The sequence below is a fragment of the Furipterus horrens genome, unplaced genomic scaffold, assembly GCF_987537825.1.
Source record: "Furipterus horrens unplaced genomic scaffold, mFurHor1.1.pri manual_scaffold_5, whole genome shotgun sequence".
Lineage (NCBI taxonomy): Eukaryota > Metazoa > Chordata > Mammalia > Chiroptera > Furipteridae > Furipterus > Furipterus horrens.
Window position 1 is genome coordinate 1,521,237 of NW_028327175.1, and position 17,815 is coordinate 1,539,051.

General features: G+C 55.9%; 1 protein-coding gene across 1 annotated transcript in view; it reads left to right on the top strand.

Annotated features, from left to right (window-relative positions):
• Window positions 1–17,815, top strand: part of DHX29 (DExH-box helicase 29) — a 33,973-nt gene that overhangs the window by 11,111 nt on the left and 5,047 nt on the right. The window contains exons 7-21 of the mRNA XM_090278844.1: window positions 397–523; window positions 1,203–1,361; window positions 2,909–3,074; window positions 3,331–3,454; window positions 4,426–5,043; window positions 6,213–6,356; window positions 8,948–9,124; window positions 9,588–9,728; window positions 10,706–10,850; window positions 10,968–11,085; window positions 12,058–12,142; window positions 13,271–13,359; window positions 14,385–14,513; window positions 14,690–14,765; window positions 15,389–15,613. Coding sequence (XP_090134970.1) covers window positions 397–523; window positions 1,203–1,361; window positions 2,909–3,074; window positions 3,331–3,454; window positions 4,426–5,043; window positions 6,213–6,356; window positions 8,948–9,124; window positions 9,588–9,728; window positions 10,706–10,850; window positions 10,968–11,085; window positions 12,058–12,142; window positions 13,271–13,359; window positions 14,385–14,513; window positions 14,690–14,765; window positions 15,389–15,613 — 2,523 coding nt within the window. The remainder of the gene's footprint in view (window positions 1–396; window positions 524–1,202; window positions 1,362–2,908; window positions 3,075–3,330; window positions 3,455–4,425; window positions 5,044–6,212; window positions 6,357–8,947; window positions 9,125–9,587; window positions 9,729–10,705; window positions 10,851–10,967; window positions 11,086–12,057; window positions 12,143–13,270; window positions 13,360–14,384; window positions 14,514–14,689; window positions 14,766–15,388; window positions 15,614–17,815) is intronic.

The following is a 17,815-nucleotide window of genomic DNA, read 5'->3' on the forward strand; positions in this document are numbered from 1 at the left end:
AAATACATTTATAAAGTAAGAATTTATTAATTAAAAGAATCTACTTCCTTAAAGTCGACTTGCTGGGTCAGAGAGTAAGATTAAAGATCACAGGTTTTAGCCCTGGCTGGTGTGGCTCAGTGGGCTGAGCACCGACCTGTGAATCAAAGGGTCGCTGGCTTGATTCCCGGTCAGGGCACAGGCCTGGGTTGTGGGCCGGGTCCCCGGTTGGGGGTGTGCGAGAGGTAACTGCACACTAATGTTTCTCTCTTTCTCCCTCCCTTCCCCTGTCTCTAAAAATAAATAAATGAAATCTTTAAAAAAGAAGGTAACATAAAAGAAGTCACAGGTTTTGATATAAGACATTGACAGGATGACAAAGTAATCTTACTCTTCTTGTTATCTTATCTGGAACAGAATGAAAGGTACTTGCACCTCGCAGCGAAACTTCTGGATGCAAAGGAGCAAGCAGCTGCCTGTAAACTAGAGAAGAACAAGCAGGGGCAGAGGGAGGCTCAAGAGAAAATAAGGAAATTTCAAAGAGGTAAACACTTCACAGTTCTTCAGTGGATAAATGTCTGTTCTTCCTTGGCCGTCCTAGGGTGGAGGTTGTCTCCATTTAACATGCCTGCTCTTTCCTAACTCTTACCCCTGGGCCTGGCAAACGTTTTCTCTGACAGCCCAGTAGTAAGCGTGTCCAGTCCCGCAGGCCATGCGGACTGTCCCGCTTCTCAGCCCCACTGTCAGAACCTGAAAGCAGACAGGGACGGCATGCAGGCGAATAGCGTGTTCTCTAAGAACTTTACATACGGACACTGAAACGTGAATTCCATATAATTCTCCCATCACCCAGTGTCTGTTTACCTTCCCATCCGGTTAGACGTGTAGAGGCCCTTCCTCGCTCAGAGGCCACGCAGGGGCGGGCTGCAGGGCGGGGTTGGCCTGCAGCTCTCGTTTGCGGGCGTCTGACCTGCAGACCGTAAAAGGCCACGTGAGCTCAGGAAGGGGAGCGCGCAGGCCACCAGGGCTCACGTCTACGTTTAACAGTTTATTCTTAGAAGTTAGTGTGCATTGTGAAAATAACTTGCCTAAATAAATTTCTAATAGGGGGTGCTAAAGAATTGGTTACAATGAAAAAGACCTTTTGTTTTAAACCATCTTTGCAAACTAGAAAGGCATAAAAAACCACACACAGAACTAAGCCTCATGGTTCTTCTTGGTAGAAATGGAAACTTTAGAAGACCATCCAGTGTTCAATCCAGATGTGAAGATCTCGCAGCGACAGAACGAAAGGAAGAAGCCTCCTGTGGCCACAGAAGGGGAAAGTGCTTTGAACTTCAATTTGTTTGAAAAATCTACAGCTGCTGCTGGAGAAGAGAAAGGTACAGTTCAGGGGAAGCGCTGCGTTTGCGGGGTGTGGTTTGTAACCAGTAGAATGTCAAGGGGTATGTAATTTAGGACTTCTGTTACTCTGCATTCTAGCAGACTAGGTAAGATGGCGGTGGAGTCCGCGTCCCCGAGCTCTCGTGGGGACGCGGTCACTGCAAGGACGTGCTGTGCAGCTCTTTGTAATCACGGGCCCCTCGCTCCGCCTCGTCTCCGCAGTGTGCCCTCCAGACTCCTGCCAGCACTGTGTCCTTTCCATGACAGGCCTGGACGGGAACTTCCTGTGGGAAGCCTTGAACCAGTAGCAGCTCGGTCCCTTTATCGTGCCAGTGAGGACCCTTCGCAGGCTGCCGCCGTCTGCTTCCACGCCAGTCTCCGTGTGTCCGCGGCCACGTCCTCCTTCAGAGCACACGTGGCCGCCTGGCGTGCGGCCTGGCTCATGCTGGCGGCCCTGCTTGGCCCCCTTGCCCGCATGTCACGACTCGGCTCCAACAGCACCACTTCCTCCGCTGTCCTCAATCCCAGCCGCGTGCCAGGCGTGTGCAGGCATGTGCAGGCGTGTGGCTCTGTGTGCAGTAAATTGTTGGTCTGGCTAATACGACATTTACCCGTCTGTGAGCCAGCCAGGCCCCACGAAGTTCTCAGTTCTCTCACGTCTGTGTTCTTTCCACAAATATTTGTTGAGTCCTTCTTATTGACACTGGCAGGTGGTCTCTGGACATTAGACCAAGACACGCGTGTCCGCCCCCCTCAGGTGTGCAGTCCAGGAGGGAAGAGAGGTCTGCAGTGCGCACACGCAGATAGTGACAGGCTGTGCTCCGTACTGTCAGAGCAGGGGGGTCAGCCTCTGACGGCGGCCGGCACGGGGGCCGGTGGGGTGGAGGGGCCCCTGCCACGGCCGGCCCTCAGATCTGCCGTGTCGGGGTGCTCGCCGGGGGAGGGGCGGGCGATGCGCACGGGAGGTGTCGGGCTGGGAGCGCCCGGGCGGCCCTGTGCAGCCCTGGGAGTCGGGGGCCTGTGGCCGAGCTCTACGGGGCAGGGCTCCTCGCCAGACACGCGGCCTGCCAGGGCCGGGAAGCCCCCGCGGAGTGGGCCGTGGGCAGTGAGTGCTGCAGGCACACCGTGGGGTGCGGGCGGGGGCAGCAGGGAGTGGTTCTGACCCACTTCACGCGTGACGGGCGCCACAGAAGGAGGTGGCACAGCTGCTGGGGGCGCGGTGACGGCTGACCTGCCTCTTCCTGGGCGGCAGCCACGCACCCCCGGGCACCCGGGGGCAGCGTGTGCCGCTTCGTGGGGGCTGTGCGGGTCTCCGGGCGGAGGTTTGCGGCGTTTCTGTGCTGCTGCCTGTCTGTCCTTCTGTCGCCTGTTTGCTCTGAAAAGTCTCTTCCCGAAAGCGAGAGGCTCTCTCAGAAGGGGGTGCGCCGCGCAGGCCACGCTGCTGGGAGGGCCGCGGCCCCGGCCCTTTCGGTGGGCCCGCTGTAGGCCCGCCCCGCCCCGCCCCGCTGCACGGCCCGCTGTTCTAACTCCCTCTTTGTCGTTGCAGAGAAGAAGAAAGAAACGCACGATGTAAGAAATTTTGACTATACTGCTCGAAGCTGGACCGGAAAATCTCCCAAACAATTTCTAATCGATTGGGTCAGGAAGAATCTGCCCAAGAGTCCAAATCCTTCCTTTGAAAAGGTCCCAGTGGGCAGATACTGGAAATGTAGGTATGTATCTTTGGCTAACTGGAGGAACTTCTAGAAAAATCGAAGATGGGAGTCCTTTCTGTTTGTTGGGGGTCAGGTCGACATTTAGGAAGCTCTCGTTACGCATCTCAGGTTGACGGAGCTTATAAATTGTCAAGTACACGTCTTCCATGGAAATGTTTCATTTAAATAACTGCTGGGACCTTAGGCTCAGCGCTGAGGGGATGCTGACTGTACTTTGCCCGTTGTATTTGACATTTCTCCGGCGTCTCCGCAGGGTGAGGGTGGTGAAGTCGGAAGAGGATGTGCTGGCGGTGTGCCCTGCGATCCTCACGGAGGACGGCATGCAGGCCCAGCACCTGGGGGCGACGCTGGCGCTCTACCGGCTCGTCAAAGGGCAGGTGAGGCCTGGCGCCGGGGGTCCAGTCACCTGTGGAGTGGGGGCTCCGCCGTGCGTGCACGCTGCGTTCCGGGCCTGGCCCGCTCTCTCTGCGCGGACGGCCTCTTCCGTCGGCCCCGCCCCCGCGTAGGGATGCGGTGGCCTCCCCGCCACCCCTGCACGGAGCTCAGGGACTCTGAGACAGTTGATTGGTTCAGATTTTCAGGCCATGCTCACTTACAGGTTAGAATCATTGTGCTCGGCGGGAGGGATTCAGGGGAATTCTTAAACAGTAAGTGTGTGTCTTTCTTCATGGGAAATTAGAACCCCCAAAAACTGCAGACATTGAACCAGCGGAACCCCGAACAATAATTCTTCCCAGTCTTGTCAGTAAATGCTCTTAATGTCTTTGTTTCCCTTGTTTTGTAAACCACGGTGTCGCCCGCTGAGCTTAATAGATACAAGTGAATGTCAGTGTTGTTGAGACGATTCTGGGCTCTCGTGTAGCACAGAATTGGGACGATGTGCACCCCGTGCCGAGGGGATCACGGATGACACTGACCTGGGAAGTCACGCAGCTGCCGGGGTCCTGGAGGGGCTTGGCCTTAGGAGGCGTTGTGGGCCGTCTGCGTATCTTTACAGCAGCTCTGTGGGCATGAATGAGAACACTGTCCCGCGGGTCACTGTTGCGGAATGAGCGCTTTGCATGGACTAACCTGCACGTCACCTCAGGGTGCAGGAGGGCGGCAGTGATCAGCCCCATTTACAGCCGAGGGGCGAGGGCAGAGGCCACGCCGCTGATGAGTGCAGGAGCTCGAGTGTGGTGGGCTGCTTATCCGTCTGCATCACACGCGTGTAACGCCACGTGAAAGTAGTAGCTGACTAGTTTAAAAGACAGATCACATTTTAGGAGGAACTGTCTGAGTTGTGACTTATTTAATTCTGGTGTCCGCAGTGAGCGAGAATAACGTACTGCCGTTTTCTCCTGTGTAGTCAGTTCACCAGTTACTCCCTCCAACGTACCGAGAGGTTTGGCTGGAGTGGAGTGACGCAGAGAAGAAGAAGGAAGAGCTAAACAAGATGGAAACCAATAAGCCGCGCGACATTTTTATCGCCAGACTGCTGGATAAAGTGAAGCAGCAGCAGCAGCAGCAGCAGCAGCAGCAGCAGCGTTCCGAAAACCAGAGAGAAAACGCAGAGGACCCCGAGGAGTCCTGGGAAAACTTGGTTTCTGATGAGGACTGTTCTGCCCTGTCCTCGGAATCAGACAGGGCGGCCACGTTGGAGCCCATCAGGAGCCTCTTTCGGAAGCTGCAGGGCACGGCCAAGTACCAGCGGCTCCTGCAGGAGAGGCGGCAGCTGCCAGTGTTCAGACACAGGGACGCAATTGTGGAGACTCTGAAAAGGCACCGGGTGGTGGTCGTGGCGGGTGAAACCGGGAGCGGGAAGAGCACGCAGGTGCCCCACTTTCTCCTGGAGGACTTGCTTCTGAACGAGTCGGGGACGAGGAGGTGCAGCATCGTCTGCACCCAGCCCCGGAGAATCTCAGCAGTGAGCTTGGCCACACGCGTGTGTGAGGAGCTGGGCTGCGAGAGTGGACCTGGAGGAAGGGTAAGGTGCTCCCCGCCACTGCTCCTCCTTGCCAGGGGCCGGCTGTGGCTGGCCCGCCCCGTTCCATGTGACAGGAGTGGCACAGGGTCCCCTCCTTCCTATGAAAAGGGGCGCTCGTGGTTTGTCGTGGAAGCGCTCAGGTCAGTCGGTGACTGTCCAAACACGGTCCCTGCTAAATCAAACATTCGAAGGCTGTGGACAGACACAAGTTTGACTGTAATGTCACGTACCTCAAGCTATTGCTAGTCCTTTCTGTGGAACGTGTCCCCGAGTGGCTGCCATTTATTCTTTTCAGTGAGCAGAAGGGAAAACCAATGCAGAGGGAAACGCTAGATTCTCTCCCAACCCTGTATTTCAAACAAAATAGAGAAAGTGTGTGCGCGTCTCTGGTCGCGCATTTTGCCACAACTGTGTACGCAGGCTGCCACAGCGTCACCAGAGGGACTGCGGCCATGGGTCAGTGCAGGGGGCTGACCCAGGGACAGGTGCCAGGGTCACACAGCTCAGCCCAACTGTACTTTGAATTGTTCTTTCTAGAGGTGGCACTTAACCTTTTTATCTCTGTCTTTACGATAGGGACCCTTGCTTAAAATATTTTTTATGTAGCAAATTTTTGGGTTTCTTTCATGGAATATAAGAGGGAAAAAAAGACAATCTGTCTTATAAGGAACTTTACATTGAGGCAATGACAGCCGTGCACACAAATGGCGCAGGAGTGTCTGAGGAAGTGAGACAGAAAATGTGGAAGCAGAAGGGACCTTGGGACCCTGCGGGTCAGCCCTAGTGTACCAGCCGCTGCCTTTCCTGGAGGCAGCGCTGTGAAATCCTTGGGGGCGCAGAGCCGTGGCGGGGGCTGCCTCGGACCCCTGCTCCTGCGCCCCTCAGTGCTCGCCCCCCAGGCACGCTTCCTTGGTCACAGCAGGTGCTCGGGGCAGCGCGGCTTCCTGTCGCAGCACTCTGGAGAGGACGAGGCTGTTCCTTGTCTAAAGTGAAGAGACAGCTGTCACAGCTGCCTGTGACCGGCAGCCGTGGGAACAGTTGGATAGCTGTTGCGTAGAGTTGACTTGTTCTGAGCACTCCGTGCAGCAGCAGGGCCGGCCCGCGCCCCACTTTCCGGCGCGTGTCCCCAGGTCCGTGTGAGACTAACCTCGCCCTGTGTGCCCCTGCAGAACTCTCTGTGTGGATACCAGATCCGGATGGAGTCGCGGACCGGGGAGTCCACCCGGCTCCTCTACTGTACGACGGGAGTCTTGCTGAGGAAGCTGCAGGAGGACGGCCTCCTCAGTGGGGTGTCTCACGTTATTGTGGACGAGGTGAGTGTGCTTGGCTGTGGTGGTCGCGTGACTCCTGGACATTTCTGTGTTAGCAAGACGCGGCTTGTGACACTCACCAACGTTTTCCTTGTGCTTACAAATGCCGGGGGCTTCACCTACGATACTGAATTCTCCCTAGTGCACGTGTCTCGTGTTGGCTTATTCAGTAAATACTGTATGACGTTTGCTGTGTGCGAGATCCTGTGCGTGTTGAATTCATTTACCCCCAGCAATCCAGTGCGGGTAGTGGCGTCCATTTTGCACGCAGGGGCCGGGGCGGAGGCTCACTAGATCTGCAAGCTCACGCCGCCGGTAAGTTCCGCGCCCGGGGGCTCAGGGCCGCGTGTGCCCCGACCGGTGCACTCGCTGCCTCTTGGCTGCGTTCAGGCGTCCGAGGGTTTCCTCTGATGCTTACAGACACCAGGGAGTCCTCATCGGTGTGTCGTTGTCTCTCTGGGCAGCTATACCCTCCTCGAATCAAACTCGAACGCACGCTCCAATTGAATGATGCCAGAGTTTCACATAAGGATTGCTTCAAATGGCATCCTCGCCTAGTGTGTGTAAACTGACCTGCTTTGTACATAACTTTTTCAAGAAATAATATACATAGTATTTTTATTTAAAACCATTTTAAAATGTTTCCCGGATGTAAAATTTTTATGAATGTATGTTAATTCAGTGAGTTCAGAGGCAGTAATGAAAGTTGTTATTTACTGATTTTTAATTAATAGACTATGTATAGGTTACTGGGTTATTTTCTTTCTTTTAATTAGAAGTTATTAGAAGTATAGAAAAATATAAAAATTAAAATTAAAATTATAATCTCATGATCCAGGAAAAGTCAATGTTGGCATTTAGTGTATGTATATAATAGTATGTATATGTTATAGTTCTTTCATGTCATCAGTCTATGAAAGCATAATTTTTTAGTAGCTCTATGATGTGTAATTTGGATGTCCTATATTTATTTAACCCTTTTCCTGTTGTCAGACAAGTGAAGGCTGAGATGTTCTTCAATAACTGACCATCTTGGTACCAGATCAGTGATAGGACATCATTTTCATTTGGGGGAAACTGTCCTGACCTCACCAAGATGTCAGGAAGGAGAAGGACGCTGGCCGCGTGAGCCGACGGGGCCACCCCAGGTGGCCGGCCAGGCTGGGCGGCATAGCCTCCCTCGGCGCGGCTAGGACCTAGCGTTGGTCAGTGTCCCCAAGGACCAGCGTGAGCAAAATGTAATTTGTCTGTTTCGAATGAGAAACGTTTGCTGCCCGGTAGGTTGAAATATCTGTGTGAGCCAGGTGGTAGGTTTTCCTAATGCCCCAGTGCATTGGAGAATTGCTTGATGAGCTTATGTCAGAGTGGACCCCAGTTTTGACACCAGACCCAGCTCGGGGGGCTGTGCGGCTGGTGCAGCCCTTAGGCATGGTTTGCTGGATCATCATGAACACACAGTAAGAGGAAGAAGAAGGCCCATGGCTTCCGAGTGTGTTCACCCCTCCCGACTCGGGGCGCAGTCTCAGCTCCCTCACCTGGCAATGGGGCCCAACTGGGGCAGGTGCTGGGCTGCTTCCCAGCCTCATCTCGGACCCACCCCCACCCCCACATCCTGCCACCCCTCGTGATTCTGCACAGCTGGGGTCCCGTGACCGCCCCCCCTTCCTCGGTCTTCCTTCAGTCCTCAGCCCCCGAAGCAGCCGCCTCTGTGTGTGATTTCATGCCGCACTGTGCAGAGCGCTCCTCCCGACGGAAACGGCTGGGGAGGGCCGGCGGGCATCCTCCTGCAGCGTCTGTCTGCGCAGTGCTGATGCGCACCAGGTGCCGGGCCCCGTCACGGAGGCGTCCCACGCGCTCGGGGACTGTTGCGGCCCCGTGTGCGGTCTGTGCTGTTTCTGCTCTCTCTGGGGGGGCAGCAGTGGGCCCGGGACAGTGATGCGAGGTGTCTGAAGTCGTAGCGGACGTGGCCACGCCAGGAGCTGAACCCAGGCAGCCAAGTCCAGAGCCCTGAGCGCTGCACCCGCTGCTGCCTGCCCCCGCAAGCGCGCGGTCAGAGCTGCTGGGACGTGCGTGGCCTCCGACCGCGTGCGCTGGGGGTGGCTGCTCCGCTCGCCTGGCGGGGGCCCAGTTTCCACGGCGCCACCACTGTGCTCTGTGCTCCGGTGGGCGTGACGCACGTCTCCTGGACGGCTGATGGAGTCGCCCTCAGGTCCCTGCTGCTCCGACTCCCCTCTTCCACGGTCGACACTTGGTCCTGTGGTGCTGGCGACAGCAGTGGGACCCCCACTGCCACCTTGCCACCGCGTGAACTGTGGGGTACGCGGGCAGTGTCTCAGCAGTCAGAGGTGCCAGGCGTCTGCTGAGGGGGAGCCCCTCACAGCCGAGGCTGTGCTGACGTTTCCTGGCTTCGTCTCAGGGACTTCGTTTCTGGTTCCGAACGTCTGCCCCGCTTGAAACACACAGCTTCTCCCCACTCCCACCCCCGTGGACTGATGATATTTAAATGTCGATTAACTTTTTGGTGCGCATGTCTGATGATTTTAGCCTCTTACGCGGCCTCGTGCCTGATGAGCGCGTTTATCCCTCTTCGCCAGGTCCATGAGAGAAGTGTGCAGTCGGACTTCCTCCTGGCCATCCTGAAGGAGGTCCTGCAGAAGCGCTCTGACCTGCACTTGATTCTGATGAGCGCCACCGTGGACAGTGAGAAGTTCTCCATGTACTTCACGCACTGTCCAGTCCTCCGGATTTCGGGGAGAAGTTACCCCGTGGAGGTGGGTGCTCTTACCACACAGGTGGGAACAGAAATGCCTGCCCGCCGGGGCGCGGCCCAGACACAGGGGCTTCTGCTGAGAGACACGCCTGAGATGCACAGAACACAGGGCGCCTCTCCACGCAGACCCCATGGGCACGCGAGGGCGCTGCTGGGCGGAAGGAGCCCCCTGCACTGCCCCGTGCGAGGCCTGGCTCTGAAGCTCCCTGCCTGCCTGTTTGAGTCTTCATCACTTTTCACACATAAAGAACACACACCGTAACATCATTTGTCAGAGACTTCTAGGGACAGACCTGTCTTTATCAGCAAAGTTCTTCATCCCCAAATCATGCAAACAGCTTTTCCATAATGTTCTAAATTAGCATGTGGTGGCTTTTGAACGGGGACAGTCCCCTTGCTCTCTCTAAAGTGGTATTGGCTGGAATGAATGTTTGCTCACCATGGACATGCCTTGTTCCATGCAGGTGTTTTATCTGGAAGACATAGTGGAAGAAACAGGCTTCGTACTGGAGAAGGACTCAGAATATTGTCAGAAATATCTGGAGGAGGAGGAAGAAATAACCATCAACGTTACAGGCAAAGCCAGGGGGATAAAGAAGTGTCAGGTACAAAGGACACATTTTGAAAGCCGTCTGATGCTCTGCAGAACTAGCCAGCAGTGAGCGTTAGAACCAGGCCGGCGGGCACCGTGCATTCGAGGGTACCTGGCCGGAGGGGCCGGGCATGGTTAGGAGCAGAGTTAAAGGTCACTTCTTGCACCTTCGTGTCATGGGTCCGGCCTAGGACCTGTGGTCTTCCATTACTCTGGGCTCTTGGTACACGTCAGACACCAAGAGCCATCAAAACAAGAGGTATTGTGACTGGGGGTGGAGGAGCAGGTTTGTCATGACGTCCTCTGCGTTAGCAGAGCTCCAGGAGGTCCACAGGAGGCAGGCGCCAGAGCCGTGCCAGCGGCTCTCTCGGCACCCTGTCCAGCGTGTGCCCCCTCGGCTCTGGGGCGCGGCGCCCCGAGAGTCTCCAGTGTGCTGTCGGAGGTGTCGCAATGCTTTCATTGTGCCGTGGTGCTTCCTTTCATGCACGGATCCAGCCCGATGTGAGCACACAGCTCCTCTACCCTTTAAGCAAGCGGGTAAAGCCAGAAGGCAGAAAACTGAAATCTGTCCCTGAAACTTCAGAGGTAGAAGTTAGAGACTAAAGCAAGACTTCAGGAAATCAGAGGTATTCGAGAGATGAGGGGGACCCGGCCAGCAAAGTGAGGTCTGGGAAGGGCGAGGCAGGTGCAGGCCCCTCGGGAGGTGCGGGGCATGTCCGGGCCCGGCTGCTGCGGGGCGAGCCGGCGGCGCTCCCTCCCTCTCCTCGGGTCTTGGACTCAGCACGTTCATGCCAGGGGCCGCGTGAAATTCAGTGACGGGGGAGAGGAGGTTTCATTCTGCTTCCTCTGCTGGAAATGGTGCTCTTGCCGTATTTTAACAAAGTAACGATGGTGACGAGGAGAAAAGTGCAGATCTCTTCCCGCCTTTGTCTTATAAAAGTACTTACTGGTCTGTTCGGTTTTATCTTGTTCCGACTGTGTCTCCGTTAGGAATACATCCCGGTCCTGCCTGAAGCAGGTGCCGAATTAAACCCCTTTTACCAGAAGTACAGCAGCCGCACTCAGCACGCCCTTCTCTACATGAACCCCCATAAAATCAACCTCGACCTGCTCCTGGAGCTTCTCGCCTACCTAGGTGCGTGCCGAGGTCTCACGTGCGAGCCTCTCTGCGAGCGGGAGGGGTTCCGTGGGTGCCGGGTGCGCGCGTCCTGCTCCTGCTCCTTTGAGCAGCACTTCCTTTCTGACGTTGCAGAGAGAAGCCCCCAGTTCAGAAACATTGAAGGAGCAGTTCTGGTCTTTTTACCCGGCCTCGCTCATATCCAGCAGCTCTACGATCTCCTGTCGACTGACAGAAGGTTTTCTTCTGAACGGTGACTACAGATCTTACTATATTCCTGGTGGTGTTAAAACAGGAAAAGGTTTCATACATGAACGCTTTAAAAAAAAAGATCTTATTTCTTTTTAGAGAGGGGAGGGGGAGGAGGAAGAGGGGGAAATAAACATCTGTGTATGAGAAACACATCGATCAGTCGCCTCTCACACGCCCCCAACTGGGAACCTGGTCTGCAACCCAGTATGTGCCCTGACTGGGAATGGAGCCAGCGACCTTTCATTTCTCAGGCTGGTGCTCAATCCATTCAGCCACACCAACCAGGCCCACTTTTGTCCTTGGGAAGCAAGTTTGTTTTTGTCGTAACATTTCTATTACAATATTTTATCTACTAAAAGTTTTAAGTATGATTTCTGCATTTGTTCTTATTTTATTTTTTTAAAGACGTTATTTATTTTCAGAGAAAGAAGGGAGGGAAAAAGAGAGGGAGAGAAACATCAACATGAGAGAAGGACACCTATGGGTTGCCTCTTGCACTCCCTGACTGGGACTCGAACCCGTGACCTTTGGGTTTGCAGGCCGGCACTCAGTCCACTGAGCCACGCCAGCCGGGGCTGTTACGTTTGTTAATGTGATGCAGCAGAGGGACTCCTGTGGGTGAGACAGGATGGTGACAGCCCTGCCCAGCACGCTGGATGTACAAACCCACACGCACTGGGTGGCAGTGCATCTGCTTTGTCACCATTTACTGCTGCTATCGTGCATTTCACGTCAGCATCAGAGCGTCGTAAACATTCTGTAAACCCTGTATTCCATGTAACTTACGCATATTAAACCCTTTTCTCTTTGATGAGTATAGAGTTTCATCGTACTGTTATCAGGGTTTTTGTGTGGGTTTAAAAATTTTCATCATAAAAAATGTTCAAGTTGCCTTCTATTTGCAGATACATATTGTTATTCTTTGCAGTGTCTTGTAAAGAGAAACTCTAAGAACTATGGTTTTAACTTTCAGATACAGAGTGATAGCTCTGCATTCTGTTCTTTCCACCCAAGATCAAGCTGCAGCGTTCACGCTTCCCCCGCCGGGGGTCAGGAAGGTGAGTGCAGCCCAGCATGGGCGTGGGGTCCCCCTGAGGAGGCGGCAGGAAAGCTACGGTTCTGCCCGGCCACGGCGGCCCCGGACAGGAGGGGCCTCGTGGCGGCCGCAGGGGCACCGCGTACACCTGACTGAAGCACTGGGATGTTCCGGTGTGACTAAAGGGACCAGATTTTTAGGAGGAATGGTCGTTGAAAAACACGGTTGCTTGTGAAAGAAAAATCACTGCTTGCCCCCAGGAAGGCTTCGTTAAGGGTGTTGGGTGTCAGGAGCTGCTGGAGCCCAGACAGGGCTCTTCGTTGCCTCCCAGCTATTCAGCCCTGAGTTTTTTTCTCTGTAACACACAGACCATCAAGTTGGGGGGAATCTCAGCATTTTCGTTGTGTCCTCGGTCCGGTTTCTGAGTGAAGACATACTTGCCCAAGGGAGTTTCTCCGGCTTGGAACCCTCTGTCAGAAGGGACAGAAGGCGCTGCAAGGGAGCCACAGGGACTCAGCTCCCAGACGGGGCCCCGGCCTGAGCGGCTGCCCTGCCTGTGGCCCTGGGCACGCCCATCCGCCTCACTGCTCCCTCTTTCAAGGGGGCGCAGCCTCAGGGCCCGGGGGGTCCCCAGAGCCGTTGGGAACCCATCCATTCGGGGCAGCTCCTGGACCCGGTTCCCCGCCCCACCCAGCTCACTCGCTGACGGACGAGGTTAAAGGAAGTGGTGCCTTGTTGGAGTGGAGCCTGTAACTCCCGTTAGCAGGCAGAGGTGCTGACACCAGAGCCAATTAGGGTTGCGCAGCAGTAACAGACGGGCCGGGCTTCTGTAAACAAAGTGGAGTGCACTTTTTTTTATCCTTGCCTGAGGACATGCTTGTTGATTTTAGAGAGCGAGGGACAGGAACATCCCTGTGAGGGAGGAACATCGATTGATTACCTTGCGTAGGCGTCCCAGCCGCAGACCAAACCCCTAACCCAGATGTATCCTGACTGGGGTCCAGCCCACGACCTTTCAGTTTGTGGGAGGACGCCCGAGCGCTGGGCCGCGCGGCCAGGGCTGGAATCCCCATGTTAGAGTCACCGACTCAGCTGCTAATAGCATGTTGTGAAAAGTTGTTAACCAGATGTTTCGGCCCTTTCCCTTCAGATCGTCCTCGCAACGAACATCGCAGAGACGGGCGTCACCATCCCAGATGTGGTGTTCGTGGTCGACACCGGGAGAACCAAAGAAAACAAGTAAGTTTGACGGTCCCAAATCAAAACATTTTAACCTTAGAGTGGGGGCTCTTGAATTCTCAGGAGAAGTGACAGAATCAGAGAAGGACATTTTCACATATCCTAATTCTGCCCAAAGCAAAACTGGAGGAAAGTTTAAAAGGTCCCATCAGTAACCAGTGTACGGCCTCTTCTAGAGCAGCGCTCCCTGAGGGAGTTTTCAGAACGCAGGTTCGTAAGCGTGTCGGTTTGTGAGACACTGTGCGTTGTTCTACAAAAGCGTTACTTGTTAGATTATTTTTAGAAGTATGGGTTTTGAAGTTACAATTAGATTTAAATCTTTGCTCTACAATCTTGAGCAAGTAATACAATGTAATGACCTGCGATAGTCATTGATCTCTGCACGTGTAAGTGGGGAAAATGAAAATGCCGTGATTGGAAGAGCCGCGTACAGTAGCTGCCCCCGTGGGGAAGCTCAGCTGAGCCCTCGTCAGGGAGGTCTCTGCTTGGTGACTGTTTCAGTGTTCGTGTTGTATAACCGACGCGGTCACCTCCGCAGGCTCTGGTCATCTGTAGGCACCACCCCCAGTTTGGGGAGACTTGAGCACTGTTAGGAGCTGAGTGTGACTGCCCAGCACACAGCAAACGCTTGACTGTGACCATCGTCCCTAGAGGAAGCATGTTCAGGGTGTAGCTGTGTCCTGTGGAAAGCGTGGTGACTCACAGTGTTCACAGCGGCACGTCTCACAGCTCCTTCGAAGGGTCCTGTCCCATCACTGACAGACTCTCCCCTAAAATCAGAACACTGCCAGGGCCAGTCGGTGTGGGGAAGGCCGAGTGAGCCGGGCGCTTCCAGCGGGGCGACGGGAGGTTCGGGCGCGGCGCTCGCTGCGTTCCGTGACTGCGGCGCGTGGCGGGGCAGGCGGGTCCCAGCAACAACGGGCTTCTCCAGTCTGACCTCGCCTGACTTCCAGGGGCTCGGCGCGCCAGCCTGCCCGCAGCCGCCGTACGCCGCGCTGCCACACGTTTCCTCACCCCCTTCTCAGGTTCCACGAGAGCAGTCAGATGAGCTCCTTGGTCGAGACGTTTGTCAGCAAGGCGAGCGCCCTGCAGCGTCAGGGCCGTGCCGGGCGGGTCCGCGACGGGGTCTGCTTCCGCATGTACACGCGAGAGAGGTGCGTGGGCGCGGGGCCAGCGCCGGGCGTGAGGGCAGAGCGGGTGGGCGCACCACGGGGTCTGCTCCGGGACGGACACGAGAGCGGTGTGGCCCAGCGCTGGGAGTCAGGCCCGCGGGTCAGTGTGGCGTGGTGGCGAGGGCGTGAGCAGTGTTTGCCGTTATTTTCTCTTTCAGATTTGAAGGCTTTATGGACTATTCTGTCCCTGAAATCCTACGTGTGCCTTTGGAGGAACTGTGTCTCCATATTATGGTAATCCCTCTGGGGTGCAGATGAACTTGTTCTTCCTCAGCCCTTTCTAGAAAATCGATGCAGACCTAACCTTCCCCGCCCGTGCTGCTCTGACGGGCGGGCGGTCCCTCTGGTCACTGTGTGTGAGCGGCCGCTCGCACAGGGCTTCCGTCCGCCCCGGGCACTCAGGCTGCTCGGGGTAAATGCGGCCTCCTGTGTGGGCGCTGGTCCTCATGGGGAGACAGGGGCCCCTGTCTGCACGCACTTTCCGGGGACGACGGAGGCCATGCGGGGGCGTCTCGGGCAGGGAGTCCGAGGTGCTGCTCAGCGCTGTGCAGAAGAGAGGCCCCTGGCCCGAGGGAGCCGCAGAGGCCCTGAGCAAACCGCGGGCTTCCCAGTCTGAGCGGTCTGTGACCTCCTTTATTCTTAGATTTTTACCATAAAAAGAGGAGTGAAGAAACCAAAACTGCTGACGGCAAGGTCTCACTCCCACGCCCACCCCCTTAGCACACAACACACGGGCACACGCTGCCAGGCATAAGGAGGGGGGGGGTGTCCTCGCTCAGATGCCCGTCCTCCCTGCACAGAGCCCCGCCGGCCTTCTCTGGGGACAGCGCTGACTCCGTCACTCTCTCCCCCTGCAGAAGTGCAGCCTCGGTTCTCCGGAAGATTTCCTCTCCAGGGCCTTAGACCCTCCCCAGCCTCAAGTGATCAGCAACGCCATGCATTTGCTCCGCAAGATCGGAGCCTGTGAACTGACGGAGCCCAGACTGACTCCCCTGGGCCAGCACCTCGCAGCTCTGCCTGTGAACGTCAAGGTTGGCAAGATGCTCATTTTCGGGGCCGTGTTCGGCTGCCTGGAGCCAGCGGTAAGGGCCCGAAGTCTCACCGTGGCTGAGAAATTGCTAAGTGTGGAAATACTTGCTAACTTTTAATTTAATTTTTTAACCAAAGAGAATGCCCGTACTAACATTAACATGCTGCAGGTCTGAATGCTTAGTGAGAAGCTTCTAATGTTTAGCTTTATACGCAAGAAAGTGCGTCCTCCGTTCACTTGCTGGCCCGCAGGGCTGCCGTGCGTGGGCGTGGCTTGTCCAGACGTCTGTAGAGCCGCGCCTGAGTGCTGGTTTCACTGAGTGTGTGGCAGGCCAGCGATTTCAGCCATCGTCGTCTCAGGGCGCGTGAGCTCACTACTGACGCTCCGCAGCACGCCAGAAACGTGCCTGTGCTGGTCTGACAAAAAGTAGGGATCGTTTTCATGGAGTCACACTGGACGGCTGTTGTGTTGGCTGTTGCCGTTCTTTTACACGACAGTCTGGGGAGGAGAGGTCAGTGCTGCCGACTGAACACGCAGGTGATGCGTGTTCTATCTGTTCTGGCGGCGCCTGGGTTGAAAATCCCTGTAGTAGACGATTCTTCGGGAGCTCTGAACCCCATAGCCATCCCTGTGCAGATTCAAACGCTTTCCTCGTTCCCGTCTCTGGGCTTTAATTCAGCTGCAGCTGGTCCTGCTGTAGAGGTTAGAATCCCTAAATGCCAGCAAGTCCCGGCAGCTCGGCTCCTCCCATGATCTCGGACGTAACGCGTTTCATGCCTCTGGGGGGCCGTCAGCCCGGCCACGCCAGCCTCCCAGCGCCACCAAGCTGCGGCCTCTCCTGGGACCGCCAGCCAAGCCGTCCGGAGACATGACAGGGAGCGCGTGACTTCTCTGGTCCCTTCTGCTCTGGTGTTAGAGGTGGGCGCTCACCAGAATCATGTCGCGTCCAGAAGGAACCTCTGCCACGGGGGCTGATCTGAAAAGCTATAGCCACAGCGGGGGGTCGGGAGGAGAATCCGCCCCCAGCACAATAAGGGAGCCCACTGAGTGGGAGCGCCTGCTGGCCAACGACACATCCGGTGGGGGTTCACCTCCAAAATGCAGGAGGGGCCCCCACAGCTCAGCACCAGGAAGGCAGACAGTCCAGTTAAACAGAGGCCAGGGCCCTGGGCAGGCCCTTCTCCAGGACACACAGAGGGCCCATAGGCATGAGGGGATGCTCAGCGTCATCCACAATCAGAGATGCAATTAAACCACAGTGAGATGCCTCCTCACACCGGTCAGAACAGCCGTCATCAACAGATCAACAAACAAGTGCTGGTGCGGATGCGGAGAAACGGGAGCCCTGGTGCCCTGCTGGTGGGAATGCAGACTGGGGCGGTCGCTGTGGGAAATGATGTGGAATTTCCTCACAAAATGTAAAGGGGCCCTGGCTGGTGCGGCTCCATGGGTTGAGCGCCGGCCTGTGAACCAAAGGGGCGCTGGTTCGACCCATGGGCAGGACACAGGCCTGGGATGTGGACCAGGTCCCCAGTTGGGGGCGTGTGAGAGGCAGCCTGTGGATGTTCCTCTCCCTCTCTTTCTCCCTCCCTTCTCCTTTCTGTAAAAGTCAATACATAAAATCTTTAAAAAAAAACTAAACCTGGAACTGCCTTATGAACCCAGGATCCCACTTCTAGCAGCACCCCGAGAGCCCTGCGCAGGTTCGAAAGGACCGACTCAGCCGTGTGTTCCCAGCAGCGCTGTCTACAACCACCAAGTGCTGGAAGCAGCGGGTGGGTGACGAGGCTGGGGACGTGTCCGCAGTGGGACGCTCCTCGGCCGTCCCAGAGGAGGGGCTCCTGCCCTTTGCGACAGCGCGCGGGGCCCTGGAGAGCATTCTGCTGAGTGAATCGAGCCCGTCAGAGAAAGCCAGAGACCCCGTGATTTCACTCCTGCGTGGGCTCTAACGAACAAAATAAACTGCCGAACGGAACAGAAGCAGAGGCCCGGACACACGGGACAGACGGAGCCGTCAGAGGGGAGCAGGGACTGGACGTCAGGAGGGAAGGGATCAGCCACAGAGCCTCCCTCCACGCGTGACCCACGGACTCTGCAGCAGGGGGATGGCCAGAGGGGAGGGGGGCGGGGGGCAGGGATGGATGGAGGTGGGCAGAGGTGGGGGCAATGGGGACATCTGTAATAATGTCAACAATAAAAGCATTTTTAAAAAATTTTAAGTACAGCATGGGGCAAAAGCGGGTTTCCAGTTGTG